General features: G+C 37.7%; 1 protein-coding gene across 1 annotated transcript in view; it reads right to left on the bottom strand.

Moving 5' to 3' along the window:
- SYNE1 (spectrin repeat containing, nuclear envelope 1) overlaps window positions 1–21,389 on the bottom strand; it is a 243,482-nt gene that overhangs the window by 6,974 nt on the left and 215,119 nt on the right. Inside the window, exons 129-142 of the mRNA XM_010000000.1 lie at window positions 18,195–18,382; window positions 16,399–16,549; window positions 14,136–14,318; window positions 13,571–13,708; window positions 12,650–12,841; window positions 11,458–11,791; window positions 9,131–9,273; window positions 8,176–8,302; window positions 6,792–7,003; window positions 5,114–5,314; window positions 4,655–4,783; window positions 4,037–4,249; window positions 2,950–3,042; window positions 1,066–1,124 (exon numbers count right to left, since the gene is read on the bottom strand). Coding sequence (XP_009998302.1) covers window positions 1,066–1,124; window positions 2,950–3,042; window positions 4,037–4,249; window positions 4,655–4,783; window positions 5,114–5,314; window positions 6,792–7,003; window positions 8,176–8,302; window positions 9,131–9,273; window positions 11,458–11,791; window positions 12,650–12,841; window positions 13,571–13,708; window positions 14,136–14,318; window positions 16,399–16,549; window positions 18,195–18,382 — 2,363 coding nt within the window. The remainder of the gene's footprint in view (window positions 1–1,065; window positions 1,125–2,949; window positions 3,043–4,036; window positions 4,250–4,654; window positions 4,784–5,113; window positions 5,315–6,791; window positions 7,004–8,175; window positions 8,303–9,130; window positions 9,274–11,457; window positions 11,792–12,649; window positions 12,842–13,570; window positions 13,709–14,135; window positions 14,319–16,398; window positions 16,550–18,194; window positions 18,383–21,389) is intronic.

Here is a 21,389-nt window from a genome sequence, read left to right as displayed (position 1 = left end):
CAGCAGGAGTTATTTTAAAAATGAATTAGTTAATTTTTGATCTATAGAGAATAACTGAGATTAAGGACTTAACTATATGAACAAACGTATTCATCATACTTTCTGATTATTTTTGGTGTTGCAATGCATAAGATGCTGGAATTGCAAAAGATGTCCTCTTTCTACATATTGACCTGCTCATTTAGTTTGGGGTTTTTTTTACCCCCCAGACTTCATAACTCTAGAGGCTGGTGAACTTATCAGTAAAGAGTGAAGGTACACACATCACACTGACAACAACAAAGAATGCAGAAGCACTGTTAGCTGCAGAGATGACAGGTTGCTGGAGACAAGGTGGAAAGCAAAAAGCTGTAGCTGCAAGCCTGCTCTCTACTGGTCAGAGATGGGGCAGTGCTGCCTCCCAGCAGTACGTGGATGCAAGCACTTGGTAAGAGTCACGGCAATGTTAGCATGTTATATTGCAGTCGTCTTCGGAGGGGAGAGAAAGTGACTCAACTCTCAAAAGTCTCAAATTCTGACTTCTAATTTTGAGTCTTAAGTACTGAAAACCCACAAACCGAACAAAACATTTCAGGGAAGAAAAAAAAAAAAAAGGAAGAAAAGGATGTTAGTGTGCCTCATCCAGATCTGTGGGTTTTGTGAATTCTAGAATATGGTATTGGCCTACTACCTGCCTTAATTTAATATCTAGAGGTAAAGAGGATGATAAAAAGTGTTTGCCATGAACCTACTGGTATTTCCATGGAATCATGCCAAAATAAAATAATCATTAAGTGTGCAAATACACACTCATCCCAATCAAGCACATGAAAAATAAATGTCAATTACATGGAAAGCAAAAGTTATAATCCAGATGTTCAAGGATTAGCCATTATTTCTATTTAGCATAGAATTTGAAGAATTTGAGAGGCCCTTTTGCCAAACTACTTTCAAAAGGGAAGTTTTTCACTTGTTTATGTGCTGGCCACCTGACAGAGTCAGTGTGGATGGAGAGGAATCATGGCCAATTTAAATCATCCTCTTGGGGTTCTAGAACAGAGTGCGGAAACCAGGAGAATAAGGTACCTGCTATGTGGACTGCTGACAGAGGGTCCAGGCTGTGAGAGACTACATTTGCCCCGTGGCTGTTTGCAATGAACAGGGGGTAAAGAAAGAAGAATGTTCAGTCCAGGCAAATAAAGACAAGCTACTGATGAAACTAAATTAAAAGTGCAGCAAAGGAAACATAAACAAAAATAATAAATCAAATGAAGTGACTGATACTCATGAAGCAAGGAAACTGGCTTTTCTTTGTGCCTAGCTGAGTATGGAAATGAGTGGAACTTACACAGTAAACTCAAAAATAACAGTTCAGTTATTACATTTATGAACAGTAGCTCTGCATTTAAAAAATAAATAAATAATCACTAGAAATTCAGCTCTAATAATTTTCAAAATTAAATAGAAAAAATTCTTGAGTTGAATATGGGCAAATACAGATATTTCAAAATGCAAATGCAGAAAATTAATATTCTAAAGGAAAAAAGGTTCAAAGGTCTCTTTTGACGAGACTGGCCTCTTTGACAACCACGCCCCCTCCCACAATTTTGAAGGCCAAATAACTGTAGGTGCATTCTTGCACTCACAACTATTTGCTGGAATATCTAATGCCATTAGATTATTATAATTCTGATTGTACTTTTTGTATTAGTATTTATTCATTTAGCATCAGTATACTTGGCACTGAAATGATAAGCAACATCACTTCAGTCTCCAAAATTGTGGGTGCAAAACCTAGAAGTTTGAAAACCAGACTCCAGGGAATCATACAACTTAGATACACATCATGGGCAAAAATAAAAAAACAAAACAGTAGTCATGTACATAAACACTAACAAATTAGAGATAGACAAATGCTTATTAAAATGTTAAGAGGAAACCTATTATAATTTTACACACTCTTTAGACAAAGATTTTATGGCAAAATACTTCTCTATTTCCTTTTATGGTCAGGCATCCTCCAGTTACATCTGTGATATCAGAGCTTGTATTAGTTATTTAAGTTTAAATATATAAGATTAAAGCATTGACCTCTGAAATAAAGTTTTTAGTATTTCTCTTTTTGAAAAGCCAGTATTCCTTTACATTCTCATACAAGCATCTAAAAGGAAACTAGTGAATGCAAAAAAAAAAAAAAAAATCAATTTCAAGAGCCATAAAATTTATCAAGACAGAACTCAGGCTTTAAAGAAAATGCAAATGGAAAAAAAACAAACAAAATTAATTTGATTTTTTTTTAATAACTAAGGATAAAAGCAAAGTAATCAATGAATAGAATTGCAGAAAGTCAAAATAATTGCAGTTCCATTTTGGGCTCAGAGTATGGAAGTGTTAAGTACCAGGCATGTATTGCTATATTTCTTGAATTTTGTGCCAGCGATGTAAACAGGCAACTCTAGAGTTGCCATCATATCCACTGATTAGGTCCTATGCAACTAGTTCTTTTGAATAATGTTTTATGCCCTTCAGCTCTACTTAGTCATTCATCCAAAGTCTCAATAAGACCATCTGCAACCTTCATCAGAAGTGAGAAAAAAACCTTATTGAGATTCTCGATGAATCAGCTCTGAAGAGAAGGCCAAACAGAAACGGAGGACTCATTATACCAGACAAGACCAGACTTTGGGCTGCTGCCATCACTAGAGCAAAATACAAGAGACACGACATGCCATATCACAGTAAACCAACCACACTGACAGCCCTGGGTTTAGATAGTATTTACCACTTCTGATTTCATGCAGGATGGGATATGCAGCAGGGTTGGGGAAAGCAGCTGTGTTTTGTTCTTTGGTTTATGCCATTTCCTGTCCTGTCAAGTGAGAGAAGGGGGCCTTCCAGCTAGCTAGAGCTACTGTAGACATGGAGAGTTCCCACCCAGGAGGTTGCAGAAAATAGATGACATGAAATTACCGTTCTCTGCCTGCTTGGACTGCTTCTTCCAGATACAGGACTCACTGAGCCCGATGTGTCTAATTCATCAGCAGAGGACCATGAGGACAATTCCTAAAGTTCAGAAGGAATGGAGCTCAGAAACACAGCAACTAGCTGTTCAGGTAAGCAAACTAAAAAAAGACCCTGAGTGAAATCCCAGTAAGGTTATTTTCAAAGCAATAAAATAAAGCAGGTAAATTTTGTTGCCAAATTTTACAAGACTAAGGCATTATGTGTTTTCTCTGTTATCCCTGGAGGAAAAGAAAAGCAAACAGGTAACTAAAATTTAATTCCTTTTGGTGACACATTTTTCTGCCAAACTCAATACAAGGGAAAAAAAACCACAGTTGTTCTTTATCGGCCTTTAATTACAATAAGAGGTTGGTACCACCAAGACTTTACTTAAACAGGCAAAAATTCACTAGAAGAAGGGAAGAGCTAAGTTCTCATGCCTTATGTACTCTGCTTATCAAAGACTTTAAAAAAGATGACTAAATGAGAACCTTGAAATATTTACTTTATACCTGCCACTATGGGCAACGAAGTATGCATAACTCCCTTTCAAATACCCTGAGATACATGATAATTTGAAAAGATGTGGAGTGCAGCTCCAAGGTCAAAAGGCACTAAGAAAGATTTATTAGCATATTCAGAAATTACTGTATGCCTATTTTTTTTTCTCCAGCAGAGTGAACATCATCTTTTCCAGTAACAACTGACACACTATAATTTTCAGTACTGCAGCTAGAATAATTTTCTCATATACTTTGCCAGGTCACTCAATCAGTAATGGTAGGATAAACAAACCAAGATGTTCAATACTTATTTCTACATCAAATAGCAAAAAATTACTGGATTAAAAACCCCCATCATATCACAAGACAGATTTTTTACATTATGAAGTGTAAGATTACTTGATGATACACAAGAGTACATGTCTACCATCCTGATAATTATTTGAAACAACAGAAACAGTGCAGCCAACAGCACTGATCAGAGAAAGGAATACAAAAGAGTTGGAATTGTGTGCCCAACAAACAGCAAGGAATAAAAAGATGTAACTTACCAGCTGACTACTTGAAATGTCTAGAATTTTCTCTAGGTCTTTAATATGATGTGTGACCTCTTTCAAGAGGAGCTTCAGTCTGTTTCCAATGACATGCACTTTTTCTTTGGCTTCAAGACAGTCCCTGCCTTCAGCATTGACTAGCAATTGGCAGGACATATCTTGTAGTGATGCCACCTTCAACTGAGACTCCAGCAGCTCACGTCTGATTTGCTGTTGCCAAGGCAAGCACCAGATTTTTTTAATGGATGTTAAAAATAAAAATTAAAAAAAACCCCAAAACAAAACAAAAGAAACCCTAAAACTAACAAAACTGAACATTTGAAATTAATGAAATGGAAATAAAACAGAAGCAATAAAAATTTCAAATCTGACAGGAATATAGACAGCAGCCTACCAGTTGCCTGAGATTTTAATTGGGAGCTTTTAAATCATGAGTTATGCTACTACAGAAGTGAGTAGTGTTCCCCACAAAAGCAAAGTTAGTAACTGACACTGGTCCCATGGCTGTATATTAGAATGAAATGTATAATGCTAACCCTCATGAGAAAGGTAAACGCGAATGGGTATTTTTCTGATTATGTGCTCTGGGAGAGAAGGATATGATTATACTCCTACCATTAGAAGTCTGTGATGATCCTGCAGCATTTCTGAGTCCAGGTTTGGATTGATGGGCACAATCTCATTTTTTCTTCTGTCAATATTCTCTAACCAAAGCAGTAAACCATGGCTCATTTCATGGAAGTCCTGCAAGTGATAAGTTATTATTTTAACAGCATAGCAAAACATTTCAGTCAAATTCAGGTTTTAGTTTTTAGTCCTACTGACTAAATAACATGATATACAAGGAAGTGTAGAATAGTAGATCAGAATACTGTTTCAGAGATGACCAATTTAGAAAATCTTGGGCTGGAAATACATGCTTAAGTTAGTGCATGTGTATCTTTCAAAAAACACATGCCGAAGATGTATTTTGGCTTGCGTGGGCAAGTTTCTGCCTGGATAGTGAGCACACCAGATAGTAATGTATTTTTGGTATGTGGGATGCTGACACTTTAAAATAAGTGCAAGACAGACCTGGCACTGCATCAGTGCATCCTGCAATGAGCAGCGCCACGCTTCCATCATGCTGCACACGTGGTCCCAGTGCACGTTCATCTGAGACAGGCGCTCTTGAAGCTTCTTGCTTTCTTCGTTGTCAGACTGAGTGAACTCTGAGCTGCACAGATTGATGGATAAGACGATCGCTTTGCGGTTGTCGATTGCCTTCTGCAGCTCCTTGATGATAAGACAAAGTGGGACACAGGAAGAAAGGATGGAGATCAGTAAAATGTGACTTTCAGAAGGACCACGTAGAGAAGGCACCACAAGAATGCAATGATTTGCCATCAGCAACTGCAGAATGGTACCTTATTTTAAGTCTCTATTCTAGATATGACACTTCTGTGCTCACTCTGTCACTCTGCAAATGTTCACTCTTTAACATCTACTAAAATTTTACCGAGATGATAAACTAGAATAAGCCAATTAAACTTGTAGTCTTAAAAGCCTGAAGTCATAGCTGACTTTTATTGATATGGCTCATGTTTCAGGTATTTTAAAGACAGAGCAGGCCCAACAAAATTTTAAGAGATGTGGGCCAATTCTTCTCTAGCTCGCAATAAAACTTTTGCCCTCAATTCTCAGTTTTGCTGATGAACATAAAAATCAACATTTTTTCTAGTGGAAACTGCTGTCAAGCATATTTTTAAATAATTTTTTTTACTAAGGGAAAAGAAAACATACAAAGAGTATAAACAACTTACTCCAATTTATAGAAGCAGGACATGTATAAACACTCTGATTTGTTTACATTGGAAGCCACAAAAGAAACCCCACCTCTTTTGGTTTGGAGGGCACTAATGGGCTTTCCAAGAGTGGGTGAGATAAGAACAGGACTCTTATGAAATGCCCCCTTTTCCAAGCACTTTGCAGCATTTACTTAAAAGCCCCATGTCACAGTGACCTTTGTAGCACTTAGGGCAGCTATATTTGGATTCTAGTGAAGACCAGCATTAATATGCTTTAGATAGATCACTGAGGAAACAGTCTTTACTATCTGTTCACCTCATTCCTAGCACGGGGCACAGCGCGTTTTGGCATCAGCTCCCACATTTTTGTGCCCAAGCTTGTAAGATGCTAGTAACTGAATGTGGAGTTGTGGACCATCACATTTACAGATCTTAACAGGTGTAAAATATGCAGGAGAGATCACAAAGGCAGAATTCAGATCCTGACACATCTGAGATGACAGGAGAAGAAACAGGAACGTTGCCAAGTGACACTGAATTTTTCCTGTGTTGCACTGGTGACAGCAGCAGGTACGCTACAACCTCTTTGGGCACTCTCTCCTTCCCTCCCTGACACTAACATGTCCCAGTGAGGCACTTATTTTAAAGCAGTTATTTTGTTACCAGTTTGACTAGGGGAGGTTTAATTTAACTTGGTGGAGATTTTTATTATTTTTTTTTTCCATCAGCTTTGTTCAAATTAGGAATTAGCTGTACATTCTGGAATTAACAGAGTTGACACAGAATTATTATTTCAAAAAAATAATTTGTATTATCCAGTAAATGCCAGTGGTATAGCTGTCTGCAGTAGCCTGGTACATGCAGAATGGAGCACACCAGTTGCAGATACTCGAACCTCTTCAACATACCTGTTACACTCAGGTCTCTTTACAAAGTAACTCATGGAAAAGAGAAATAAGACTTACTTTCAGTTTTTTAATTCTGAACTCAATAGTTTCTATGTCAGTGCTGAGATCAAGGTGGCAGATCTTCTCCAGTTCCTCTTCAGTTTCTCCCAACCAAGTACAAACACTATTAAGGTCAGAGTTAAATTGCTGCCATTGCTGAAGGTTCTGCTTCATCCTCAGCTCCTTACTTAGTGCTTGAGCCTGAATTAATTCCCATCGGTCAATTACACCTGGAATGATAAGCAACAAATTCAACAAAAGCAAAAAAAACACTAGCCACACACAATTGTATCAGCTGAATACTGAGCAGAACAAAAAAACACAAACAACTTCATAAAACCCCAAAATCCCTAACCTATGGAACAACACACTGAAAACTAAGTTAGACTGAAGAACATGATGTTGCAGAGAAAGAATGAAGGATCTGGGTGATACCAGGCAGCAGGCAATTTTTATCTTTCTAACGTCAGACTTCTATGAACAGAATTAAGCTGACACATGCATGTCTCTAAAACAGGTTATGCTGGTATAAAAATGTCATAAACTACCATAACTGCAAACTGGACAAGGAATCTGAATATGTCTGACTAGCCACATATTTATTATTTTCCTTGGTATTTGTATCTGTTATAGTTTAATACTCACACCTCACTACTTTTGTCTAAGCTACTGCTGATGCATTGGATAATACCTGTTCTAAAAATAAATAAATCAGGGGCTATATCTTCCTGTTGAAGATATATCTTGAAATGCTATAGGAGGACAAGTATCATTCTTTCAACTCAAATAAAACCAAACCAAACCAACAAAAAACAAACCCACAAAACCCAGCCAACCAACCAACCAAAAAAACCAACCCAAAAAATCCCCAACCCTGCAGGGGTAGTATATCTTGCCAAGCTAAGAATGGAGATGACAATCTCTGGAACAAATCCATATTCTTACAATGCAAGACTTCCTGTTCTACAGCTGATGCTTAAAATCAATCAGGTGAATACTGCTACCAGGAGCACATAAATATCTGTACTAGAAGGGAATGCTAATACTGAAATAAATTGATGCTGACTTATGTGCTTTGTATAGCAATACAAGCAACCTTTTTTCATCAGAAGACATTCAATAAAAATGCATTGCATCCAGAGGGACTTTTTGAAAATCTGACGGTTATGTCCGGTGATATGAAGGGTTTCTTAAAATGCACTTTTACGCTAAATGTCTTTAGAGGGCTTATACAAGGAGTTCCTCACTACTCCTTACTACTCACATTAAGAGATCTTAAACAGAACACTGTAACACAGTCATGTAAATGCATTTGTTAGTAAATAATACTGTTTATTCAGAAAAACTTTGCACATTTGCTACTTTTCATAAGTTTTCAATTACAAATCTCAATGTTACTTACCAGCTGTTTGTGTTTCAGTACTGTTTAGGTTAATAAGTCCAGCTAACTTTTCTTCTTCCTCCTTCAGTTTATATCCAAGCCTTTTTACTGAATCTATGCTTCCACTGCACTCACCTAGTAGTTTCATCTGTGTTAACAAACAAGAAATCCCATCTCAATATACACTGTACAGGACTAATTGCAGAGAAAATGCAAGTTACAACTCAACTTCGCAAATTTTCCAAAGTAGATTAAAAATGTATTTGTTTAACAATCCTTTCTGATATGATCAAAGAATTGCATGTGGAAGCAATAAAGACTTAAAGCCTAAGTTCAGACTAAATAGAAATAACTCCATGCCATTGTGCTTAATTGTGCTGGATGACTTTAGGTACCATCTGTTCTAAATGTTAAGACACTAAGGCAAAGACACTAGAAGATGTGATGAAGAAAATAAACGTATGGAAATATTACTATGCACCCAAGCAGCTCATCTTTCAATTGTCAGTAATAAAATTATTTGAATGATTTAGAGAGAGATTTTTCTTCCAGAAAACCTCTCTGAGAAAGCTTTTTAATAATGGATTCCATATATACAACCTTGCTTACATGATGCCTCCTGATAATTCATCAGCATGTGCATGGAACTATAAAACATGCTTTTAAAAGAGGGATTTTAAACAAGGCTATCATTGTTAGATGGACAAAAAAACCCAACAAACACGTGTGAGAAAGTATGTTTGGACATCTGCAAAAATGTAATAGGAAAATAAAATCCTACAGTCATGTTCGTGTAATCTTATGCTATTGTAAACACACTAATAAACAACGACAGCATGCGATTAAGGGTAGCAACCACATGAGTGAGCCTGAGAATCACTAATATCTAATTGCTTTGTTGAAACAGTTGTATTTCTTTCAATAGTAAATCTAAACTTTGAGTGCTTATTGGACTTGTGCTCCAAAATACACGCACATATCCTTTGTAACTGGAATCCAGCTCTGGTCCTGTAGGTGTTTTGCTGCGGATGATGTTTTCTGCTTGCTGTATTTGGAAACGACTGGTGTCTAAGGCCTTGTCCAGCTGTCGGATATGTGCTTCCAGGGAACCAGGTTCTCCTGTACCAAAACAATCAAACAAAAAAGTGATTGTCACCCAAAGAGTATTCTTTTTTTTCTTTTCAGCAAGTAGAATAAATATCAAGGACACTATCTAGATTAGACAGTAAAGGAAAAATGTGACAGTGGTACAACGTCAAAGCGAACTGGTAACTAGTTACATTAGAGGGTGTTAGTGACCACAGAGGACAGGTGGCTATACGTGCTTGCCGTAAGCCTACTATCCAAGAGCTCAGAGTTTGCAAACTATTCTGAAGTGACTTTTTCTCTCAGAGAATTCCTCACTTGTCTGAAAGGGAAATGCTTTGGCACAATGTGCTCTAACCTTGATCCCTTTCACAAACACTCTAAAATAAAACCTTGTATCCCAAACTCCTGACCCAAATCTGTGTTAAAATCTGAGTTCTCCTCATTTCTCTCTGTGTTATTTCTCTCATTAAAAAAAATAGTGGAATTTTGATCTACATGAAAGGATTCTATTTGTATACAATTTTGAAAATTGGAACTGGTATACAAACACTACATGATACTGTTACAAAACACTGACTCACCCCAGGTGGACAGAACAAAGTGCTCAATATTGCTTTTACCTCACTACTTTTAGAATTGCAGAGGTGAGAAAAATTACACATTTTTCTGTATGTCCTGCTTATTTATGCTCTTAATCATTATATTATTTACCTGATTTGGGGAAAAAAATAAAAGTGGACCTGAGGCCTGTGCCACAAATACTAAGATTTTAAATGTTTGCTATCTCAAATTTGCAATGAAGCCATTATTTCAAATGAGGAAAACTGAATTCATGAGAGAAGGTATTTGTAAATATCTAATCCCTCCAAGAGTGTCACCTAACAAATGGAATACTAGTTTTAATCTTGTATAAACACAAATATATCACACAAAACAACTAACCTGTTTTACATAGAGTAATAATCCAAGCTGTGGATGTGCTAAAAGTTGAGTGCAAACAATTCTTTCAGAGACATAACACTCTTAAGTCCTGTTGAAGGACCCCAGAGAATAAAGACCAATTAGAGTAACCTACTGATTAGTTTAGTCTAGTTAGCAGAGGTGGGAGGGCCAATACTTAAAACATCACTGTTATATCCATGCACCTAATAATCCATTTAAGCCAGGTAGTAAAGCAGGATACTTCTACGCTAACATGCTGATGCTGCCACAGAAGGAATATTTATCTTGTAAGCTGTGAGAAGTGTAGCAGATGCTAAGAGAAGAGAAAGAAGTTATGCTTGTGCATTGTGGTATTTGCATCTTGCTAAGCTTAGTCTTTCTTGATGCCTACCAGAGATATTTTTGAGTGCGTTTTCTGTGAGTGTTACATAGGCCTCAAGAGTTTCAGGGATCTCTACATCTGAAAAAATAAAAGTGTGGTCTAAATTGACAGCTCTTTTCAGGGGATGGAACATATAGATGGTTCCAATAGCAAACATGCTTTCTGAAAAAGGAAAAAAAAAAAAAAAGACTGAAAGATGGGGAGCTTGCTACAAATTCTTTTAATGTCCAGGCAAACCGGACTTTTCTCAGAGCAATGACCTGGAAAGCAAAAGACAGCCACAAGATCAGAGTAAAATATACCAGTGCTCTTCCCCCACAGCTGGCCACATTTGGGCACTTTCACTTGTTAAGATTTATTACACAAAGCATACACACTTAGAAAGGATTTCCAGCTTCACTGGAGAGCAAGACCCAAGATCCCACCTCGGGCTAAATACTCAGTTGCCAGAGTCTTTCCTGGGTAAGGACTGAATTAAGATTTACTTAAGCACTTGAAGATTTTGTTTGCAGTTGTCTCCCACCACATTTCTTCACCAGTTTCTTCTGCACTTCTTGCCATATCCAGTATAGTTTCTGCTAGTCAGAATAACTTATGAGGCACTGCTGTTACAGCTGACATATCCCATCCGGCAGGCCACAAGCATAGAGAGACAGCCAATTTCCTGTCATATCACACATGCTTTGCGATTTTCCAAGGCTGTAGTCATCCAGGAATCTCCACCGCTGTGTCTAAGGCCAGGAGGCCTTAGGAACTACTTAGGGAAAGTTATTTATAATCTTCAGGGTCTATTTAAAATACTTTTCCATTAGCATCCTGGCCAAGCAGTGACACATAACATTTGCTTCTTTTTACTAGGAGAGAACAGGACACACAATTTGCCATTATACCTGCTATACCAGTTGCTCCTCTCATGTAGAAGTCCTTCTCTTGTCCTCTGTCTTCTTCATCAGAGTGCAGTGCCCGTGAAACCGCTGTCTCCAGGTCTCTGCTAAGGTCGTAGTCATGATCCCACTCCAGGGGAATGGAGTCCACGCTTGCAGGGGTATCTCGTCCTGATCGCTCACTTCTCACCGGCTGGGAAAGAGGCAGCGAGAGGTTGGAAGAGGGCTGCGGGGAGAGAACGCTGTCTGCAGACTTGTCGTGCCAGTGTATGTCAGAGAGATCTGCTGATTCATCCACTTCCACCTCTCTGTCAGAGAGGTCATGTTCATCATCTGTCAGCTAGAAGTATAATGCAAACAGAACAGATCAATGACATGTGCAGAGGCACTGAAAGGAAAGCCTGGGTCAGTAGCACTACGCAGCAGCCACACTGATGCAGTTTCCATTTTGCATTCTTGTGCGCTTCCTCTTCATTATTTTAAGGTGCACTGAAAAACCAAATCAACCAAAAAGTTCCTACTACCAGCTCATTTTAATTACTTAAGGTACCACAAAGTCTCGCATCAAACAAATGTCTCCAGGTGTTTTGTTGATGCAATGCAGACTTCAATTTAAATAAAACTCCAGAGTCAAGTCATAGGAAACATAAGTGACCATTTTTGTGACCACTACTCTCATTACCCTCTGATATTTTGAAGACCCTGTATTTTGTTCCTTTCCTACCACATGACTTGAGCTACCAAAACTAATTTTGCTCTCACTTAGTCAGCTGTGTGTTCAGTGCTGGAGACAAATTTCTTTTTCTTCAGATGGGGAAAATAATTTTATCATTGGTTTTTAAACAACACAAAACTCAGTAAGCTGCCAAAGAAACTCTCTGACAGAGTAAGATGTTCTTACTACCTGTACTGCACTGCTATGCCCATTAATAAAGTTTTATAAATCTCCAATTTACATGGAATTTCATAATTTAAAAAAATAATCAGATCTAGTGGGTTTGCTCTCTGAACAGGACATAACTAGCATATAATGAAGGGAGGCAGATGGTCAGGCGTGCAACAGAATTAAACCACAGGATTTTTGGAAAGTTACAGAAGTTTCATGTTACTTCATTTCAACATCTTTCTCTCTCCTCATTCTCACACTTGTAAAATGCCAACAAACCAAACAAATATGCATGCATATAAGTATACACACAGGAAGGCGGATGAGTTTCTTGTGATAGCGTTCCACACGTCCAAAGACCTCTTGGCAGTAACGACGTAGTTCATCTAGTTCTTCTTCAATGACAGCTGCATCCATGGGCTCACTCTTCTCAATGAGTTGCTCACCCTGCACGATTATTTGCTCAATTTTGTTGTTGTTCAGTGAAATTTCTTGCTGGAAAGCCTGCATATAAGAAAAGCCCATACACTATCAATGAAATCAACATTACAATAACTTAAGTTATTCAGGATGCAAGTCTTAAAAGAGTTTTTCATCAAGAATAGTGTGGGTAACTAACTGGGATTGTTCCAAATATCCTGGCATGAGCAAGAATGAGAAATTAAATTTAGCAGTCCACAGTCCTTCCAGCAATAAACAGTGATACTTCATGGTTTACCATCTCATTCCTCACTTGTTGTATTTGGAAAGAAAGCTTGTCTCTAAACAAGCCATGCCCATGATCAAATTTCTAGAATGAATACAGATGGTAAAGCTAACACACTGGAATTTTGGATAACATGACATTTGATAATTTTCTCTCCAGATAATGATTTTTCTGATATGGGAATCACTCACAAATGCAGGAATTGTTAGTTGTCAGCAATAATGAAGACTTGACATGAACAATTTTTATCAACATTTCCTCTTTTGATTAAAGAATGAAGATTACCATCTTTGTTTGTTTTGGTTTGTTTGTTTGTTTAATTTTTCACAGTGCAAAGATCTTCCACTCTAGCAGAAAAGTACATATTGAAACCTGACCAAGCCCATAACACGGGCCACAGTCTTCACCTGCAAGTAAAGGACTGTACCTACCTACATTTGTGTGCAATGTTTCTTAAATTATTTTCCCACCATGAATGTTTTTCTCCCTTCTCTTATCTCTCCTGTTACCAGCGAATGATTCTTTACCTTAAGTTGCTTTATCTTTGCTTGGACATCACACTCTGAGAAATGTTCAATGTTGGTCAGCTGCAGGTCCATCTCTGTTAGCCATACCAGGATGCTATCACGTGCTGTCTCAAACTCCTCACGCTGGCCAATAAAATGCTGGGGGTGGGAAATGGAGTGGCATGAAATGACCAAACAACCCAAAAAACCCTAACAACAGTGGTTGTCTGAAGAAATACCTTTCCTGCCCTTCAAACCTAACCTAAACTTGGCACACTTTCTTCTTCCATTTCCTACATTCTTTCTAAAATACCCTTTTCAGTAACATAATCTGCAGGTGAAACTAGCTAAAAGTTATGAAAGTTATCTTCTATAAGGGAGGTGGCATTTGAGGTCACCAAGCACTTCCCTACAGACGTCATGCGTTGGTTACCTCTGACAAAGTGAACTGATTAGTTCTTCCTCTTCCAAAGCTAGAAATCACCCTCTAAAACACTATGCAAATGCATTAAACTAGGAGCTTCTGGACTACCTCTGATTCCAAAGTACAGTAGTGAAATTGAAGAGCTTAAAAATGGAAAAATACTTTTAGCCTGCGCAGGATGGAGGTAACTCGCTTTTGCAAGTTGTCCCATCTCTGGTTCCCCTCATGAACCATCTGCTTGAGGCTGCAGTTACAGTCAGTGCGGTTCTCTCGGGCCAGGCGGCGATATTGTTTATTGATCAGTTCCAGCTGAGTTAGACTTTCATGCACTTGTCTCTGGAAGGCCTAAAGCAATATGAAAAGAAGACACCATCAGATTTTTATTTATTGAAATCAGTATATAGATAAAAGTCTCTCCCTTTATTTTGACCCCATTTCTACACCCTGACCTATGTTAGCTGATAGACTTTGCTATGGATGCAGATGTCTCCTAAGGGCTCTCCTGCTGAGAGGCTGCCTTCTGATGAAAAGGAGCAGAAAAAAGAAAATCAGTATACAAAGCTGACAAGAGTTCACTGAATGAGAAATCGCAACATGAATATCTGATACAATGGCAAAATCAGCACAAAAAATAGACTTCCCTTTCTACTCAATCATATGCCTTTGTATTTGAGAACAGAAACACAAACAATGAATATGGAACTTTTTAAAAAATGAACAGAAATCCAAGATTCCTGTGGCTTTATTGGATTTCCTTACACATACTGAAGCTGCTGAAGTGCAAACATTGAAGACATTTGAGCAATTGTTTATTTTTGTGGTGTTTTGTTTTTTTTTAAATAGTGAAAAATGGTACTGGTTTCTTCAGTATACTGGTATACAAGTGAGTTCTGTCTCAAAATTATTTTAATTGAAAGAAAATTTCACGATCATCCATACCATCTGACACCTGGATTAGTGTCTGTACTGTGCACTTTCAGTGCTTCCTCAATGTTACAAAAGCTTCAGTCACCCAACTGGGGAGTAGAAACAGTAGGTGACTTATCCCATGAGTTTCGCAGTCTGACAAGCAACAACAAAGCAAGTTGGAGAAAACACCTTCTAAGGAGCTGACTGAATTAATCCCTTTAAATACACAGATGAATAATTTTTTAAAAGCTTCTTTTTATGTTGTCATAGAAACAGAAAAGCAAGCAATCAAAGGAAGACTTAAAAACATGGACTACATCAGCACTTTTTTGAATACATGTAGGTTTTGGCTCCCACTGTAGTTCTATAAACTTACTCTCTGAAAATAAACAGTCAGTCTCTCTCAAAACTAGACACCAACCTCACTAAGAACTGGAGAAGTGTCATAGGTAACAGACTTCAGTACAGAAATTTTATTTAAAATTAGATAACATATGAGATTTCTAAATAAACAATATAGACTCTTCATATTTTACTGGTCAAAGCTAAAAATGAAATAAGCAAAATTCTGCTGTAACATCAGAAACAAAAGATGCTAGTTTGAAAAAAGAAAAAAGATCAAAGTCTGCAGAGTACTCTCAATATAACTACTCCCTTCATTAAATGGCCATCAAATTGGGTCGGGGACAAACAACAAAGAGCCAGTGGCTTTACAACAGAACTGAAATGCTTAGTGTAACTGATTTCATTTAAAATTGCACAAGGAGGCAATTCTCATATCAGAGGCACAAATTTGACTGTATTTACTAGGTTTATGAAATCTAAGTCTGCAGTTGCTGTTTCACCTGTTACCAAGCCTTGCGCAGCATAGGGACAGCTGTGTATTTGTTTCCCATTTTTTTCAGCTCAGCTACACAAGAATTCATCTGTTGCATTCCTTCCTATAAATCTCTTTCATTTCTCCATAAATTACTGGAGAAGAAGTTTGGTTTTGTACAGTGAAGTCAGCAAGAGCCATCACTGACTTCTGTGCTCAGGAACTGAAAGGTTCTTACATGGTCTGCACACAGTAGCATACATGGAGGGGGAAATAAAATAATAAAATAGTGAAATTAGGAAAAAAACAAGAGGGCTGGTTTCAGATAGGTACAGAAAGAGGAGGAGAGATAAACTAAAAGCAAGAGCTAAAACATGGAACATGCTTTTAGAGAGGTACTTGGTGAAGGGAGATTTAGGAATACTCTGGAGCACCTAATGACTGGACAGAAAAGGTGAGAAATCAAACTTTAGTGAAGAAACAGCAAGTGAGAGTGGATTGATTTATCAACATTTTCAGTTGTCACCTTTCACTGTTTCTTCATCCTAGAAACCTGCCAGAGAAGGCAGCTACAAAATCATGAACTCCACTATATTAATGCAGTGTCTCTTTTCAGTGACTTTTGTATGGGAAGTAAGGAACACCAGCTGGCTATGGTAATGGGATCTGCAGATATAAATTTCAACTACTATAAATCACCTCAAATTTCTTCAGTTCTTCCTTAGCAACTGTGTAAAGCACACCAGAGGAGCTTGGGAAAGCAGCTATCCCCTCAGATCTTTGCAGCCAGTCTTCGAATTTAGAGTAGTCATCCAAAAACTTTTGCCATAGCCGCCACGTCTCTTCAATTCTGCAAGAAATAATGGAAAATTAGGGAATGCTTGGACTGAAGGCCAGCTGACCTTCAGAACTTTAATCAACTACAGCAGAAAACTAGCATGTCACCAGGCAAAATTTGGCTCTTAATCCAAGTAAAGACAGTCAGGCTCATAAACAGACCATAGGGAATGCTGGCTCATTCCAGACTGACCTAAATTGAATGGAGGCAATACTTTTTTAATGCATCTAATTTTAGAATTGGTATAAAAAGAAAGTCAGAACTTTGCAATAGGAGCTCTAAAAATCTGACCACATGTCAAATAAGTTCTGAAATACAGTCCTAGTATAGGTACCTAAGCCAGTGTTTTAGAAATTAGAAATTCCATGCTTCCTTCAACTGCAGAACTTTTTCTTATGGAGTACTAAAGATACTGCAGCATATTTTAAAATTCTCAGTCATTATTCTGCATTGCAAAGGGACAAAACCATTTTTTTTTCCATTCACCCAGAAGTGGTAAATGCTCTCAAAATACACTGTAAACACACTTATTAATAAAACCCCAAACAAAACGATAAAAGTTATTCCAATAATTTTACTTCAATTGAGTATGTAAAACTAGTGGCTGACTCTTGATCCTGAAATCAAATTGGCTTAATATTGACACTGTAAAATCCCAAGAACTTGAATATCATTTGATTCAAAATAACAAGATCTTTTTTTGGGACAGGTTATATTACAGCAGAGCTTTGTTTTTACATACAGAATACATCTTTACCAAATCTTAGATATGGAGTTCTGAAAAGGACTTGTTGCATTAAAAATGTATGCTCTATTGATGGTACGTTGTTTGACCTGAAGTTTGACATCTGGAAAGTTGCTTGTTAATATGAATAACTGTTTCTAGTACAATAAAGATCCTAAATACTGACAGCTCAATCAACCTACAGGTAGAAATCTACTAATAGCGTAATGTGTATATTGCAGGAAAGTAAAATAAAGTTCACTGCATTCTTCCCCATTAACTTAAAATAGGTTTGAACTAATTTGCTCGACACAAAGTTATGAAAAGTGTGTACATTTTCAAGACAGACTGTGTCAAATATAGATCTTATAAACTGTATTTATACTACACAAGAATTACCACTGTTACAGTATAAAATTACTTAAAGATAGCCATCTGTGGATATAGTGCAGCACAACTTTAAAGCAACATTTTTTTTGTATAAACTAAAGAAAACCTTTACTCAATACATGAAGAATATCCCACAAAATCCAAGATCATATAAAGTTCAATTCAGCATTTTGAAAAGTCACAAACTTTAGGTAAAGTTCTTGATAAGACTGTGTAAACATCAGAGATAAGATTCATAACTTAAAAAGATACAGAAAGATCTTAATAAGTACAGGAGTTCAAGCAATTAAACATGCATTATTACCGGTTGGCACAGAGTATATAGCATTGGCCAAAGCTAGCCTAGGTAATTATGGTTATCAAAATCACTCATGATATCCTAGATGGGAACAGAAAACAATAAATCTTCTGGTTACTATGGCCATACAAAATACAGATGGTCTAAGCACATGTGGTAAACCAGACCACGCCTAAGATGTGTGGGCGTTAAAGCTGCTCAGCAAAGCTAAAGGAAATATTAATTTGTAGGCATTTTAGACTTACTTAAGTCGCCTTTCCATTGACAATGCACAAATGTTCCTCCACCTTCTGTCCAGATTGCGTGTAGCTTGCTGAATAGAGTCACACTCTGCTTCTGTGGCACAAGCATCACAGTCATGAAGAAGTACTTCACACAGATTGAGAACAGATGCCACTCCAGTGCTATGTTTCTCTATGTCCTTCTGAAGTTCCTGCAGTTGAAGAAATTAATTCTTAAGAGAAACTGCAAAACTTGCATGAATACAAATGCAATTATCTTCTACTTATTAAAAAAAAAACAAAAACAACAACAAAAAAAAAAGCTTGCAAACAAGACAGGAACATCCAGTGAATAGCTACTAAGAGACTGCATCTGCACAAGTGGTGTTGCAATGTTACCAATGAGGCCAGGACAACCTGGCAGCATGCACAGCTCTCCCAGGGACTACAAACACCAAACCATCACCTGGGACAAACTGCCAGAGCTTTGCATGCTCAGCTGAGCGTCTTTCACATCCATTTAATGAACATCACCAATAATTAGCAGAATTATTCCCAGCCCTTTCCCATTATCACAGGCAACGTAAAGCAGAAGTTAGTAACAGAAGTGTGACAAGAAAGTATGTTCTTATTTACTGTGAGGGTTTGGTGGAGGCATCCTTCTTGAACCTACTCTTTCCTAGGTGAGCTAGCTGCCAAGTGTCATGCTTGACATGGAGATCAGCAGAACCACATATTGAACAGTACATCTCTAGTAGGAGATTTTTCTTCTCTCCACTTTGCAATTCTATGGCATTTTCATTGGAAATGGAATATTCAGGACAGCTAAAGAAAATGCACTTAAACTGTCTTAGCACTTATTATATGTGATCAGTATAATTTCTTCTGTTGGTTTCTTGGTTGCAATGGCTTGTTCTACAGTGATAATGTTTCATCTTGAAGCAATGTTTCAGCTTCTGTTTGGAACTACAGGTTCAAGTTAAGCCACAAAAGTAATTGTCTTTTGCTGCCAAATCAGTACAAGGAAAAAAAAACCCTGCTTGACTTCTGCCTCCATTTGCAATGAATCATTAGAATATTAGACTGAAAAATCAGGAAGGACAGTAACAAAGCTAAGACAACATAATTCCAACAGAGTCAAAGAAGTACTAATGTGGCTACACCAAAACGTGGTATGTTGCTTATAGAATGCTATGTTCACTTCTGATTCTGATGAACAAAAGAACTATTAGGACAATTAGATATGTGAAAGTTAATTTAGGAGAACAAGAACCTGGCAGCTTGAGGATAAGTAGAGATAAACTGCTCTTTATACTTTTGTAAACTGTAAAAGGCAAACGGAAATGCAGTGCCAATATATAGCATCTACAAAATTTCAAGGTCTAACCAGAGGAACTTCTCTTACAACTAGAAATATGATGTACTGAAAATGCTTTCCTGCAGGAAATGAGATCTAAACATAGAATCTCAAAATGTCAGCAAATCTGAAATGGAGCAAGGTCAACTTGTATCAAGCATTTGATTTGGTTGGTTGTGATAACTGGGGTTGGACTCAATGAAGTAATCTATTTCTTCTTCTCATCTATGAAACAGAAAGCTATTTTGTGAACATCTACATGACACCATGAGGCTGAAAATCACAATATTTTCTTCCTCAGTGCTGGCCCTTTCACTTTCACTTGCCTGGAAAATACTCTTTCATTGTGACATCCAAGTGCTTATTCTTCCTTCTAACTGTCCTGAAATATTATATAGGGGTGGATACTATAAACAGATGCAATACTCTATGAAACATCTTGCAGACAGCTATGAGACTTGAGGCTAAGCAGGTTCAGGTAACACAATCTCCTTGCTGCTGTTTTGGAGTAGAGCAGACGTAAAACTGCCAGTTGGTGGTTCTGAGGATTCTTAAGAATTAAATTTTTTTATTCATGTACAGAAATTTTCTACAAGCAATGTCTACACTGTTTTTTCTCCAGTCTTATATCTCTTTTCCAGATTTAAAAATTCTGTTTATTAGAGAACATTTACCTTTAGATTAGTTCACAAAGAAATATAATTTTTGCACTCTATTACCCACGTAAAGCTTTTATTTCCTTTATCAACCCAAAACCAAACACATTTTTTCCACATTTCAAGTGGCAGTAGATTGTGAAAGTAAACAAAGAAGTAATCATTGAAATGCAGTTTGTGACACCAGGAAAATATTGCAGTGAAGTTACCCTACCTTCCCCAGAATATCACACTTCAATTGTATCAATTGGGCCCCTCAGTTCAAGAAGGACAGGGAACTGCTTGAAAGAGTCCAGTGCAGAGCTACAAAGATGATTAAGGGAGTGGAACATCTCCCTTATGAGGAAAGGCTGAGGGAGCTGGGTCTCTTTAGCTTGGAGAAAAGGAGACTGAGGGGTGACCTCATCAATGTTTACAAATATGTAAGGGGTGAGTGTCAGGGGGACGGAGTTAGGCTTTTCTCAGTGATGACCAGTGATAGGACAAGGGGTAATGGGTGCAAATTGGAGCATAGGAGGTTCAAGGTGAATATCCGAAAAAATTTTTTTACTGTAAGAGTGACAGAGCACTGGAACAGACTGCCCAGGGAGGTTGTGGAGTCTTCCTCACTGGAGACATTCAAAACCCACCTGGATGAGTTCCTGTGTGATGTACCCTAGGTGACCCTGCTCTGGCAGGGGGGTTGGACTAGATGATCTCTCGAGGTCCCTTCCAGCCCCTAAGATTCTATGATTCTATGATCTTTAATTTCACTACAGAGACCAGCAATATGCAAAGCTGATTCTTGCCTGAAGCAGATGCTGAGAAGTAGATAATGGAGCTACAGAAATGGAATTTGGCCCTTCTCTTTCACAGCACATTTTTAATGTAATTTTTTTATATTAACAACTGGTAGCAGCAAAGATGACATTACCTCAGTGGAAAATCAAACACGGAAAATAACTTAAGATCACTAATAGAAGAAGAAAGAGGGATGAAGTACTCGAGAAGAGGGCCAACATACTGGCCTTCTGAGATGCAGTGAATAGTGACATGGCCTCTGACTAACGAAAATACTGGTTGCCATACACTGAAGGTGGGTGGGCTTTTTAAGTTATTTTTATAACCATGTCTTTCAGTGTTACCAAATCAAATCATCATCAAGTTTCCAAACATGGCATTCTCCCAGGATAAGTGTCACCTCTATTTCTCCCCTTTGGAGTTCAA

This window comes from Chaetura pelagica, unplaced genomic scaffold (assembly GCF_000747805.2).
Source record: "Chaetura pelagica isolate M959 unplaced genomic scaffold, ChaPel_1.0 scaffold135, whole genome shotgun sequence".
NCBI classification, from domain to species: Eukaryota; Metazoa; Chordata; class Aves; order Apodiformes; family Apodidae; genus Chaetura; species Chaetura pelagica.
Note: the sequence above shows the minus strand (reverse complement) of the source record. Positions and strands in the feature narration are given on the sequence as shown.